Source organism: Suricata suricatta, chromosome 8 (genome assembly GCF_006229205.1).
Source record: "Suricata suricatta isolate VVHF042 chromosome 8, meerkat_22Aug2017_6uvM2_HiC, whole genome shotgun sequence".
NCBI classification, from domain to species: Eukaryota; Metazoa; Chordata; class Mammalia; order Carnivora; family Herpestidae; genus Suricata; species Suricata suricatta.
The window spans coordinates 90,151,960-90,165,393 of NC_043707.1; the positions used below are offsets into that span (position 1 = coordinate 90,151,960).

General features: G+C 41.1%; 1 protein-coding gene across 1 annotated transcript in view; it reads right to left on the reverse strand.

Annotated features, from left to right (window-relative positions):
- CACHD1 (cache domain containing 1) overlaps positions 1-13,434 on the reverse strand; it is a 56,919-nt gene that overhangs the window by 18,655 nt on the left and 24,830 nt on the right. The window contains exons 8-11 of the mRNA XM_029949620.1: positions 9,162-9,304; positions 8,274-8,455; positions 7,047-7,157; positions 1,190-1,312 (exon numbers count right to left, since the gene is read on the reverse strand). Of these exons, the coding sequence (XP_029805480.1) occupies positions 1,190-1,312; positions 7,047-7,157; positions 8,274-8,455; positions 9,162-9,304 (559 nt within the window). The remainder of the gene's footprint in view (positions 1-1,189; positions 1,313-7,046; positions 7,158-8,273; positions 8,456-9,161; positions 9,305-13,434) is intronic.

The window sequence follows — 13,434 nt, forward strand, 5'->3', positions numbered from 1 at the left end:
ACATTCTTTTTTCTTAAGTTTCTTTATTTATTCTGAGTGAGAGTGAGTGAGCAGGACAGGGGCAGAAAGAGAGGGAAAGAAAGAATCCCAAGAGGCTCCACATCATCAGCACAGAGCCCGACGTGGGGTTTAAACCCATGAATCACGAGATTGTAACCTAAGCTGAACTTCAACACTTAACTGACTGAACCACCCAGGCGCCCCAACAGATACATGATTCTTGAGGTGGTAGATTACCTGGTATACAGTTTACGGTAAGAAAGTTATGCCTGACTTTGAGGCCACCTATGTAGTTCATACAGAATGTGTCCACATAGTCCAAGATGGATTAAAAAATATTTTGCAAGGATATGTAAGGGGCAAGTTTATTCTTTCTTCAGAGGAGGGAGACTCTGAAGGAAGTGGCTTTGGCTATTTACAGGCACAAAGTTTAAGTAAGCCATATGATTTCTTCTTTTCATGTTGAATATACATAAAATACGACATGAAGGGACATACAAAAATGTATCTGATGGAAACACTAAGTAACGCTGAATTGCTCTAATCAAGGCAATGTGCTGCTCTATTTCACTCTGCATTTGTTCTAACAGTTTGCTATGAATCCTGCATTCCCCAGTAAGGGCCAATGTGAAATTTAGCAGTGATGTGAAGCATGGACCATGAGAGTGAAATAAGAAAGCTATTTTTAAACGTGGTCTGCATTAAATCAGGGGAATACCCTTGCTTTGATGAGACATGTTCTTTTGAAATTAGGAGGTGAAGGCTTTCTTTAGTTTTATGAGTCTCTTTCTGGGGAAATGTAAAAGGGAGAAATCTAAGTGTCTGAAATTCCCACAAAGACTTTGGCTTAATAACTAAGTTAACATCAAAAAGTAGTCTCTGGTCTTTCTAGCACCCAAGATATGGGAAACTCTAATTATGGACTCTGAGAGAAACAAGAACTTTCAGGGAATTCTGTGCCACGGTCTTTCTCTTTGTTATGAGACCAATCTGTCTAAATCATAAATGGCACGCATATTAGAAAACTAAAAGAACAAAAACCTTCTTAACAGAACACCCAAGCCATGGACTCCATCTCCATTTCTGGTCTTGATCATGACAATGTGGTTGTCATTCAGCTAGAGATATCTGACATCACTTCCTTTGTATTTTGCAGATAGATAAGAAATGGTATCCCTGAAGGGCTTACCTTATTTTGTTGCCACCATCTTGGTTACAAACTGGTAGTAAGTCCATCAGAACCTTGTAGAAGTATCTAAGGGTGAAGTCAATCCCCATCACAGCCACAGTATGCCCGGAAGACAGCTGGGTACTTCATGTGAAAAAGATCAGTGAGAGAGAACAAGAGGCACGTCTTATTTAATGGAAAACTATGCTCCATCAGAAGGACATTGTATGGTATTACAAACACATGCCTATGGTCCCTCCACATTTTTCATCCCTATGAAAATGATCAACTAAATGACTGATGTAGCATAACATGGAGTTTTGAGAAGAAAAAAACTTAAGTATAAAGGTAGAACTTTCTAACAAGATGAGCCCCAAATCCAGGCAACTGTGGAATATGGCTGGCCCTGATTTTAGATGTTCAGACAGCTGCGGGACTATTCTTTGGCAGGAATGGGCGGCTGGCAGGAAGAGGCGTCAGGTGGGAGGTTGGAAGCAGGACTATCATGGTTCCTCCCAACAAGGAACCTTGAGACAAGGAACCTGAGTGATCCCTTTAATTATTTCCCTAATTTCATAGATAAGGAAAGTGAGATCTCATGAAAGTTAACTGACTAGGGGAACCTGGGTGGCTCAGTCGGTTAAGCCTCTGACTTCAGCTCAGGTCTTGATCTCACAGTTCATGGGTTCGAGCCCCGTGGCAGGCTCTATGCTGACAGCTCAGAGCCTGGAGCCTGCTTTGCATTCTGTGTCTCCCCCTCTGTCTGCCCCTCCCCCACTCATGCTCTGTCTCTTTCTGTCTCAAAAATAAATAAAACATTAAAAAAAAAGGAAAAAAAGAAAAAGAAAGTTAACTGACTAGTGGAACTGACCTGACTAGTGTAAGGTCAGACAAAACTTATAAAGAAAAAAACTAGGCCTCATTTTCTTTCTAGAACACTAAGTTTGGCTCTGCTCCAAACACAGCTTGGATTCTAGAACAAGATTCACCTGGTTCACAGGCCAGGTCCTTCTCTAATCTAAAATGCTACTCTCAGAAAGAAGAGCACCAAAGAGGAAATGTTCAGTAGTACCCCATGGTGCTTGTTAACCCTTTAGTGCTGGAATCAAGTAGATCTGTAGTCAAATCCTGGCCCTCTTGGTTCCCATCTCTGTGGTTCCTGAGAGGCTACCTCACCTTTCCAAGACCCAGTTTTTCTTACGTGAAAATGGAGATAGCCTTATCTACCTCACAAGGGCTTAAAGGAGACAGCATGTTTACAGTGCTTAGCAAGCTGCCCAACCTATCCAAAATACCCAATAAAAAGAAGTTACTCTAAAGAAAACCAATCAGGGCTTAAAGCTCAGGCATGGACAGAGAGTGAACTTATAATTCTTTTGGAGAAATGCTGGCTAGCTATATAAGAAGCATGGACTTCTCACCTGGAACCCAGTTTCTTTCTAATCTGTGATCAGGGGCAGTTGGAGGGGTTTGGGTTACTTGGCCAATGAACTCCGGGGCCTTTGTGGCTGGGAATTTGCAGGGTTGACCCAACTGGGGACCTTACAGGGGCCCATCATTACCATCACCCACCTGCTTGATTTCCTTATAAAAGAAAAATGGTGTTGTTATTGACAAAAATCTTAGAAGTTGTAAATGGACAGTTCAGAAGAAACTTTTCAAAGTAAAATCATCTTTTGGAAAAATCAAAACCTGGGAGTGAAATCAGCTTTGCTATGTAGACAACTGCCCCCCTTCTGGTTACTGTCAACATTGATCCTAACATATAGCACCTCCAACTCTCCCCTGAAAACAGCACTAGCAAAAGGGACAATGAAATTTGTCAGAGCCTTGCTGTCGCAACTGTTTGGCATGAGACAGAGGAGGACATGTTGTGAGATTATCTGAAAGGCTATTGCCTCACTAAGGGCCTGGAGTATTGTTACTGAAGTAACATAAATTCTACCACGGGAGAAATCCAAGACTCAGTGCCTCACATGGGATTTATGTTTTGTAGCAAATCATGTTTTACTGAAGTCAAAAGAAGTTTAAACCTCTCCTACTTTTCCAAGAAAGAGTGAGGAATCTAAACAATAGGCACCATTACAATAATATTTACTGAGTGTTCAGAATTTATAGGCACTCTGTGGTGGGTGTCTGAATACATCATTTCAATTATTTCCTACAAAAGCTTTATGAGGCATTATCATTTCCAGAGAACTGAAGCTTGGAAACAAAGTATTTGGCCAAAATCACACAGTGAATAACTAGCAGAAGCAAGAATGGAAAGCTCAGTGTCTTCAGCTTCAGAGAATACGCTCCGAACCAGTGTGTTAATACTGCCTCCTTAGAGACGCATGACATTCAAGAGGTTCCAAGCAATGTCACGTGGCCTACTCAATTTCCTGTGACAACATCAGGAAGGAATTAGTTCCCATTTTTATAAATGAAAAATTTAGCTTAGAATGGCTAAAAGACTTAAAAAAGACTGACCACTTTTTATCTATGACATTGAGACCAGTATGTAACTCTGGCTGGTTCTATAATCCTATAGCTGGCTCAGTGAAAAATACAACTCAGGTTTTTCTGGGACATTGATTTTGTTTCCAAGCTTCCCCTATAGGACTGCCACCAGCTCCGATATGAAACCTGCTGAAAGGACAAGCACGCGTGTTGGCCATTTAAGTCTAGTATTCATATTTTTACCTGCATTTCAAAAATGTATCGTTACCATAGCAACACATAAAGAATGCCATAGAAAAATCAAACCAAGCCTCCATTTCAAGGTACAAAGGACCATGCTGCCTGCAGGACTTCCATGAGATTTCACTGCCAAAGACTCACCTGACCAGCCCCTTAATCCCTGACTTTACTTTGTCATCTCTGCGAGTATGACCATTCTCCAAAGAATGCACACTTAGAGTCTCAGGCCACTAATAGTGCTCATGGAAGAATCCCAGTGCAGTTACTATGAGTAACCGATAAGTGAGAATGTTGAGTTAGAAAAACCCCTCCCAAAATTATCAGCCAAAGCAGTTCTGAAAACCAAGGCTGAAGGAGATTGCTTCCTAGCTAGGTGAATACTAGCTTAAATTCCCTTTTCTAATTTATTAAAATGCCAAAAGTTTGAAGCAGAAATAGCAGGACATTAAAAGTAACTGTCATTTATTTGGGACTCCACATGGTCAAGGACAGTGCTAAACAGTTCACAGCCATCATCTGCAAGTCTCATTACATCATTTCAACACAGGCATTATCACGTTTCAAAAATGAGGCTTTGAGAACTCATGGAATGTAGTAATAATGCAAGTATTTAACACTTCTTGAGGCCTTACCATGTGCCAGGCCCTATTCTAAGAGCTTCACTTGTATTATTTCACGTAATCCCTAATCATTTGAGATAGGCCTTAATATCCTTTTTATTTTTGTTATTATTTAAATCTTTTTTTTTAAACATTTATTTATTTTGAGAGATAAAGAGACAGTGTGAGTGGGAGGGGGCAGAGAGAGAGGGAGGACAGAGTCCTAAGCAGGCTCCACACTGTTCAGGGCAGAGCCTGAGGCAGGGCTCTAAGTCACGATTGTGAGATCATGATCTGAATAGAAACCAAGAGTCAGATGCTTAACTGACTGAGCCACCCAGGCACCCCAACCTTACTTAATACCCATTTAAAAAATATGTTTATTGAGACAGAGAGAATGAGCAAGCAAGAGACTGTGCATATGAATGAACAGGGGACGAGCAGAGAGAGAGGGAGAGAGAATCCCAAGCAGGCTCCAACAGAGAACTTGATTCACAACCACGAGAGCACAACCTGAGCTGAAATCAAGAGTCTGATGCTTCCCCATCTGAGCCACTCAGACTACCTATCCCTCTTTCAGAGATGAGGGGACCAAGGCAAAAAGGAACTTGTTTATAGTCATAGAAGGAGCAAATGGCAAATACACATTCTCAGAGTGGAATCCCATCTCAGTAGGAGGTTAAGTTCTCAAGTTGGCCCCTGAGACCTAATTGCTTGGACAAAGTACGTCCATTAAAGCTACAGTTGCTTTAGTTGAGAACCAGAAGCGGTAGTTGGCGTGCACTCTCACCTATGAGGAGGGAAAAATATATAGCTTCGAGCAACAAAAGCATGCTCAGCTGAGGAAGATGTTCAAATGAGGAAGTCCACAGGACTTCATATTGATCAAAGCAGGAGGAGATACTCATTCCCGGAATACACTCTCAGTGAGTGACTGGTGGACAGGATTTAAACAGCCATTTTTCACTCTTGTTAAAGTCGAAGCGCTAACCTTGGATAGGGTAAGCACACTGTAAAAAGTGGCCAATTAAGGGAACTGACGGTTTTTCTAACTTGAAATCCCATCACATTTCCATCACGCTTCATTTGGGCTGACACCATAAATATTTATAAGTAAGCTAAATGATGATTTTTCCACCCATCCAAATTTTCACAAAAACATGTACACAAATGTAGAAGAGCATTAAAATCTACACTTCTCTGTGACCACCCTCCCCCTGCCCCCACCACACATATGAGAATACTGTAGAGAAGGAGGGGAGAATGGCACTTGATAACACGCGGCAGGTGGCGGAGCCCGATGGAACAGATACCAAGGAAGACACACACGGGCAGTCATTCTCTTCCTGCCACCCCCACCCCCAACATCTGAAGCCCAGTGCTGGCCTGTTGTCACTGTCATCAAAGACCAAGGTGACTGCGGTCTCCTCAAACCACCTTGTTTACTTTTCTCCATCTGATTAGAATATATGGGAGAGAGGTCAAGTCTTGCTAATCAAACAATAGTAGGGTGTGCCTGACCAATGGTCTGTTAATGAAAACATGGAAAAGTTCTGTTCTAAACGAGTGTTTTCTTGTTTATATGTGACAGAGCCAAACAGATACCAGGCCCTGGCAAAACAATCCCGGGCTGGTGGCAGGGCCTGCTTTCCGTGGAGACACAGGTCATGATACTAAAATTCCAACACAGTACTGCTTCCCAATTCTTGCTCCCAATGAACTTGCGTTAGAAGAATTCTCCTGAATGTCAATCATCTGATATATAATGAGCACCAGTGAAAAGCATAAAGTTAAGCAAGAAAAATCTGTCTCCCATAAATTTTAAGGCATCATTACAGGTACCAGTCAAAATACGGGCTTTCTTGGTTGCTAGGGAAAACATCTATTTGTATAATGAAGGGATTAAAACAATGTACGTGACCTGGCTTTCCACCCAATGTTTCACTGACATTTGTGGTTTAAACACTGAAACCTTAAAAGCCTGAAAGACAAAGCACCCCAAATGTATTTACAGTGATACTGACATTTAACAGCATTCTTAGAAAGTCAATTTTCAAAATGCCTTTTTATTTTTCAAGAGACAGTATAAAAACAAACAATAACAAAAATAACAAACTCCTATATAATTCTAAGCAGCTAGACCAAAATAAAAGAGATAATAAAATTGGGGTCTTGATACATTTTTTTTTCTCCCCTAAATATGCTCCATTGCTTGGAAAAATACTCTCTGGTAATAACGGTCAGGGTCTTGTTGGAATTTCTTCAATTGGTTAAGACTGCTATTTCTACAAACTGCTCTATTGCATCTATCTTTTTCTTCTTCATAAGCACCTTCTTCATAATAGGATTAAGAGCTTTCCATTGACTCTATCACATGATGACCTTGTGAGGTAGGTATTGTCCCCATTTTACATATAATAGGAGAAAGCTCAGGTAATCCAAGATGACACAGCCAAAGACATTCAAACCCCAGACTGCTTGCATCAAAGGTCATGCTTTTACCACTAATCCTTTGTTGTCTACTCTACTTCCAAATTTTCTAAATATTCTTGAGGTGTTTAAAAAAAAAATGACTAAAACATTAATTAAAATATTACCTGGATGAATGGACTGTGTGACTGATGGTTACTACATAACCAGCTCCTCCAACGTCCAAATAAGGGCCAGTCAGAGAAATCAAACCTGGGTTAGCCACTGCATGGAGATACCTAATGGAGACAAGAGAAAGTCATGTTATTTTTAGGGTAGGAAAAACTACTCTGGAAATTTCAAAGAACAGTGGACTTGTAACTTTCAAAAGTACTTGTTATAAATTGTGCCTACGTGGGCCCCTGGGTGGTTCACTTGGTTGAGCAGCCTACTTTGGCTCAGGTCATGATCTTGCAGTTCGTGGGTTTGGGTCCCACATCAGGCTCTGTGCTGACAGCTTGCTCAGAGCCTGGAGCTTGCTTCGGATTGTGTCTCCTCTCTCTGCCCTACCCTGTTCGTGCTCTGTCTCTGTCTCTCAATAATAAGTAAATGTCAAAAAAAATTTTTTAAATAAAAATAAATTGTGCCTACGTTACATTTAAATTCAGAAGGATTCCTATCTTTTATTCCTGCAACACAAGGTCAAGAAAATCTGAAATTCTTTTGTAAAAGACGCTGAACTCAGTATACGTTTGTGCTTTTAATAAGATCGGTAGTATAGATGTTTTAGAACCTAATATAAAAAGGAACTAATAAATGAAGTCGAAACAAATACAACTGGGCATATGAAGCTGCTCTTTGGATTGGTATGGATAGTAAAAAGAGCAGCTGACTCATGAGTGACTCAGTTACGAAGCAGCATAAGACCAGAAATTCTGTTTTCATGCCCAAGTTGCCCTCCTGCTATACCACCTGACTAGCTTTTATTTCTGAAAATCTGACTAAAAAATAAAGCCCAGGTCAAAAAAAAAAAGTTTCTGAATTTAAATGTTCATTTTTCATAGATCATATATGAGCTGTAATTTGATGCCATGATCACGTGCAGACATTAAATATTCCCACCACGGGTGTATTACATGCAAGGTAAGACTCAAACAAAATACCCAAAGGAATAGAAATGGCCAAGTATAAAACATTTCGGTCTCAAAATTTCAGTGAAGAGATGAAAACATTGTAGACAGAGGAAACCCAAAAATCTGTTAATACTTTATTAAAAAAAAAGATTCAAAAACATGTTTTCACTGCCAAAGTATTTTCTTTAATGTGATTGCCTGACATTGCTTTATTGTATGTACTTATCATGTCTCTCCAGGATTTGGGGGGAACCTTTGATAATGGAAGCCCCTAAAACTCACCATTGTCTCCTAGTGGGATCAAATGCTTTGTCCATGAGGGAACCAGGATAAATTCTGAGGACGCCATTGGGCGTTGCTATGTAACGGCGGACAATGTACGTGTTCAGGCTACTCATTTCCATTTGTGTCATCCATTCATCTGTGACGTGGCTGGTGGCCATTACTTCATTCCTGACAGAGAACTGGGAAACAAAGGAAGACATGGCAGGGATCCTTTAAGACTCACATGAAAGGAGAGTGGGCTGCTAGCAGGGCTTCCCAGAGCTCTCTTGCAGAGAAGCCAAGCCCAATTACTTCTTAAAAATCCTTCCACAGCAGATGGATACAGCCAAACTTGGTGGAAACAAAAGCTCACTGAAACATAGTCAGTGGATGTGTGATTTACTCAATTGTTCATCCTAGTGAGGCTTTCTGCTTTTAAGAGGAAAGATCCTATAGTGAAGCATTAAACACACACACACACACACACACACACACACACACACACACACACACGCATGCACGCACACACATCCAAGCTAAATCTCTGCTCTTTAAACTTCATCATGTTTATCTCAACAGACCATAGGGGCACTTTACTTATTTCCCCTGGGAAAAATGGGGCTGGGAAAGTTCCACTGATCTCTAAATCACACCCCCCTACCTAGAAAACCCCTAGTGCATCTAAGGCCTGAAAGAGATTCTTCATCTGGCACACAGGGCTTCTTAATCCCTCAGAAGGGTCATCGCCGACCAGCCTCCCGGGGGCCACACGCTGTCTTTCTGGCTCTCCAGCTGAGAGGCACAGATCCAGAGCTGGGCTTCCCACTTCAAAGGTTCACTGACAGTGCCCCCTCCCAGGCCTGTGGAGGGGGTACAGCAGAAGCGGGACCCCTGGCCAGCACTCACTTTGAGCCCTGGGTTAGCAATGAGGCGGGTGTTGTCACTGAGATAGGCCGTGTAGTGTTCCACCATTCGCTTTGTCTCTGGCTGGCTGAGGTGCTCGTATGGGGAGGAGAAGCTGCCAGCAGACAGCATGACGGTTGGACTTTCTGAAAGAGAAGCAAACAAAGCAGGCCTGAGAACACAGAGACTTCGTCTCAGGCCCAAACAAAAGCATCACTATGGCTCTGCCAGTCTGTTGGCCATGGTGACTTAAGTTTTCCATACGGAGAGCAAAGAACTCAACGCCAGAAGTTGCTAAGAAGGAATAAGCCCTCATTCTCTCCCTTCAGGGAGTTTACAGTCAGAAGTGAACCACAAGAGATGCATGTACAAATAGATACACGTGCCTAAAATGCAAATGCTCAAAATCCTTTACGTCTACATCTAGTATCTCACGCTTATTAGGATGAAGGAGCCGTATAGCACATGGAGCCAGACTGGGTCGAGCCTCAGCCCTTCCATTTCCTGGCCACGTGATGCTGGGTGAGTTGTAATGTATGTGATGCTTTTGTCATTGGCAACGCAGGAAATTATGGCACCAATACACCAGTGATTTGATGTAAAGCAAAGGAGTGGATAAGTGTAAAGCATGTAGAATGGTGCCAGAGCACGGGACAAATGCCTTGTCAGTGCTGACTACTACTGTCCTTGTTGGTACTAATATTTCAAAGGAAGGAAAAATGGAAGAGTGGAGTCAGTGCAAAAAGCAAATAAAAAGATTATTCACACAGACAGGGACAGCCTAATTTGGCATAAACAAAAGATTATACACTGATTACTGTATATATAGTTTAATTGTTGGTCTTGTCTAAGGAAAACCCAGCTTGACCTGTTTAACCCCCAAGCCCTCACAGTGAACTACATTCTGAAACAAAAACCTACATATCTGTGAAATTTCTTACTGTTCAATTTTACATTTTTAGAAACTTTAGGAAAACACCATCACGTGTCCAATCTCACTTAAATCTGTAGGTCATTTTCCATTCTCTCTGTTAGTTCTCACTCATGGTGTCTGGTTTCCTTGTGGCCTGTCTACCTCTGATTGTGCAGGACATGGTACTTTAAAACAAATTTCTGGAAAGAGTTGAATCCTAACAGGATGAGGGAGTCCTTCCTCCAGAGAGGACTGCTGTTTGAGTATGGCAGGTGCCAAATCCCAAGATGAGGCAGGTGGGTAGATGGAGACAGTTCTCAGTAAGATGACAGGGTACTGGTCTAAGTGCTGCACTGTGGGACTTTGATATTCAACTAGCCCACGACTAGTTAATGTGTGAGTGTCCTTGGACCACTCAGATGATAGGAATCAAGTCAAGGGCTTCTTTAGTTTCAATCCACACTTACCCTAAAGATGGAGGGTAACAGGGGAGGGGAAGAGAGAGAGAGACACACAGAATCTGAAGTAGGCTCCAGGCTCCGAGCTGTCAGCACAGCTCAGGCAGGGCTTAAACTCAAACTGTGAGATCATGACCTGAACTGAAGTCAGATGCTTAACTGGCTAAGCCACCCAGGTGCCCAGTTAAATTTCACAATTATTTCTCCTGGATTGGTAAATAGGTGTACTATAAACTTGGCTTTAACATTGGCTTTCTTCTCTGAGTTTTTCTATTCTTTTAGATTTGGGTCCAATTCCTCACTATCGTGTTAGTTCATCGATACTTTTCAGGAAGATCTTTTTGTTTTCTTTCACGTTGCTATCCATTTTGGGTTGTCCCTAGGAGGACAGGTCAGAATTATGTAGTCTGTCATTATCAGAAGATCCTGCTTCGAATAATTCTATGTCTGCTGTAATACTCATGACACCACCATGGGATAGCCTGGGATATGAGTGTTATATTTCTACTGAGGAGAAGTAAACCAAAAGCTTAAAAAGGAGAGTTTGCCTAGCAGTGTGCTGTGGATTCACTGGGCTCATGGGATCTTCTGGGCCCAGATGCACAGAGAGGGAGGACTGTCCTTGAACTTAATAACGTAGGACCCAGTTGGAAAGACCAAGAAAAAATTTTTAAAGAGGAAAACAACAAAATAAGAATTATACAATAATAGAAAAATACCATAATGCTTTAGAGTAGGGTCAAAGTTAACAGGAGAGACACTTTGAGAGTGGGCTTTTCTTGTAGTGACAGAGATTGTGCATTTGTGCAAAGGCTGATGCATTAATACGGATTGAGAGAGAAAAACAAAAAGACACAGGACCCAAAGCTAGGAGAGAGGCACAAAGGTACACACATACGTGCATGCTTAACTGCATTAGATGATGTACACTTAAATCCTTTATCCAACAAGCCTGTCATTCAAAATAGAAGGAGAGATAAAGGTATTTCCAAATAAACAAAAATTGAGAGAATTCATGACCACCAAACCAGCCCTACAAGAAATCCTAAGAGGGACTCTATGAGGGAATACAAGGTGCCAGAGACACCACTACAAACATGAATTCTAGGGAGACACAATGACTCTAAACCCACATTTTACAATAATAACACTGAATGTAAATGGACTGAGTGCTCCAACCAAATGACACAGGGTAGCAGAATGGATAAAAAAACAAAACCCATCTATTTGCTGTCTACAAGACACTCATTTTAGACCTGAAGATACCTTCAGGTTGAAAGTAAACGGATGGAGAAATATCTATCATGCGGCTGGAAGACAAAAGAGAGCTGGAGTAGCCATACTTATATCAGACAAACTGGACTTTGAAGTAAAGGCAGTAACAAGAGATGAAGAAGGACATTATATAATAATTACAGGGTCTCTCCATCAGGAAGAGCTAACAATTATAAATATCTATGTGCCAAATTCGGGAGCGCCCAAATACATAAAACAATTAATCACAGACAGAAACAATCTTATTCATAAGAATGTGCTAACTGCAGGAGACTTTAATACTCCACTGACAGCAATGGATAGATCAACCAGACAGAAAATCACTAAAGAAACAATGGACCTGAACGACACATTGGAACAGACGGAATTGACAGATATATTTAGAACTCGGCATCCTGAAGTTAGGAAATTCACCTTCTTCTGGAGTGCACATGGCACATTCTCCGAGATAGATCACATAGTGGGGCATAAAGCAGCCCTCCATAAGTATAAACAAATAGAGATCATACCATGCACACTTTCAGATCACAATGCTATGAAACTTGAAATGAACCACAGGAAAAAGTCTAGAAAACCTCCAAAAGTGTGGAGGTTAAAAACCACCCTATTAAAGAATGATTGGGCTAATCAGGCAATTAGAGAAGAAATTTAAAAATATATAGAAACAAATGAAAACGAAAGTACAATAATCCAAACTCTCTGGGACGCAGCAAAGGCAGTCCTAAGAGGAAAGTATACTGCAATCCAGGTCTATTTCAACAAACTAGAAAAAGCACAGATTCAGAATCTAATGAAGCACCTAATGGAACCAGAAGGGGAGCAGCAAGAGCACCCCAAACCCAGCAGAAGAAATAATAAAGATCAGCGCAGAAATAAACAATACAGAATCCAAAAAGAGAGTCGAGCAGATCAATGAAACCAAGAGTTGGTTTTTTGAAAAAAAGCCTCTACCCAGGCTCCTCAGAAAGAAAAGAGAGAGCACCCAGATAGATAAAATCATGAATGAAAAAGGACCTATTACAACCAATCCTTTAGAAATACAAGCAATCATTAGAGATTACTATGAAAAATTATATGCCAACAAACTGGACAACCTAGAAGAAATGGACAAAATCCTAAATGGACATGCACTGCCAAAATTCAAACAGGAAGAGACAGAAAGCATGAATAGACCAATAACCAGTGAAGAAATCGAATCCACTATCGAAAATCTCCCAATGAATAAGAGCCAGGGCCAGATGGCTTCCCAGGGGAATTCTACCAGACGTTTAAAGCAGAGCTAATACCCATTCTTCTCAAACTATTCCAAAAAATAGAAATAGAAGGAAAGCTTCCAAACTCATTCTACAAAGCCAGCATCACCTTGATACCCAAACCAAACAGAGACCCAGCCAAAAAAGAGAACTACAGACCAATATCCTTAATGAATACAGATGCAAAAACTCAACAAGATACTGGCAAATCGAATTTAACAGCATATAAAAAAATTATCCATCATGATCAAGTGGGATTCATTCCTGGGTAACAGGGCTGGTTCAATATTCACAAATCCATCAATGTGATCCATCACATCAACAAAAGAAAAGATAAAAACCATATGATCCTGTCGATAGATGCAGAAAAGGCACTT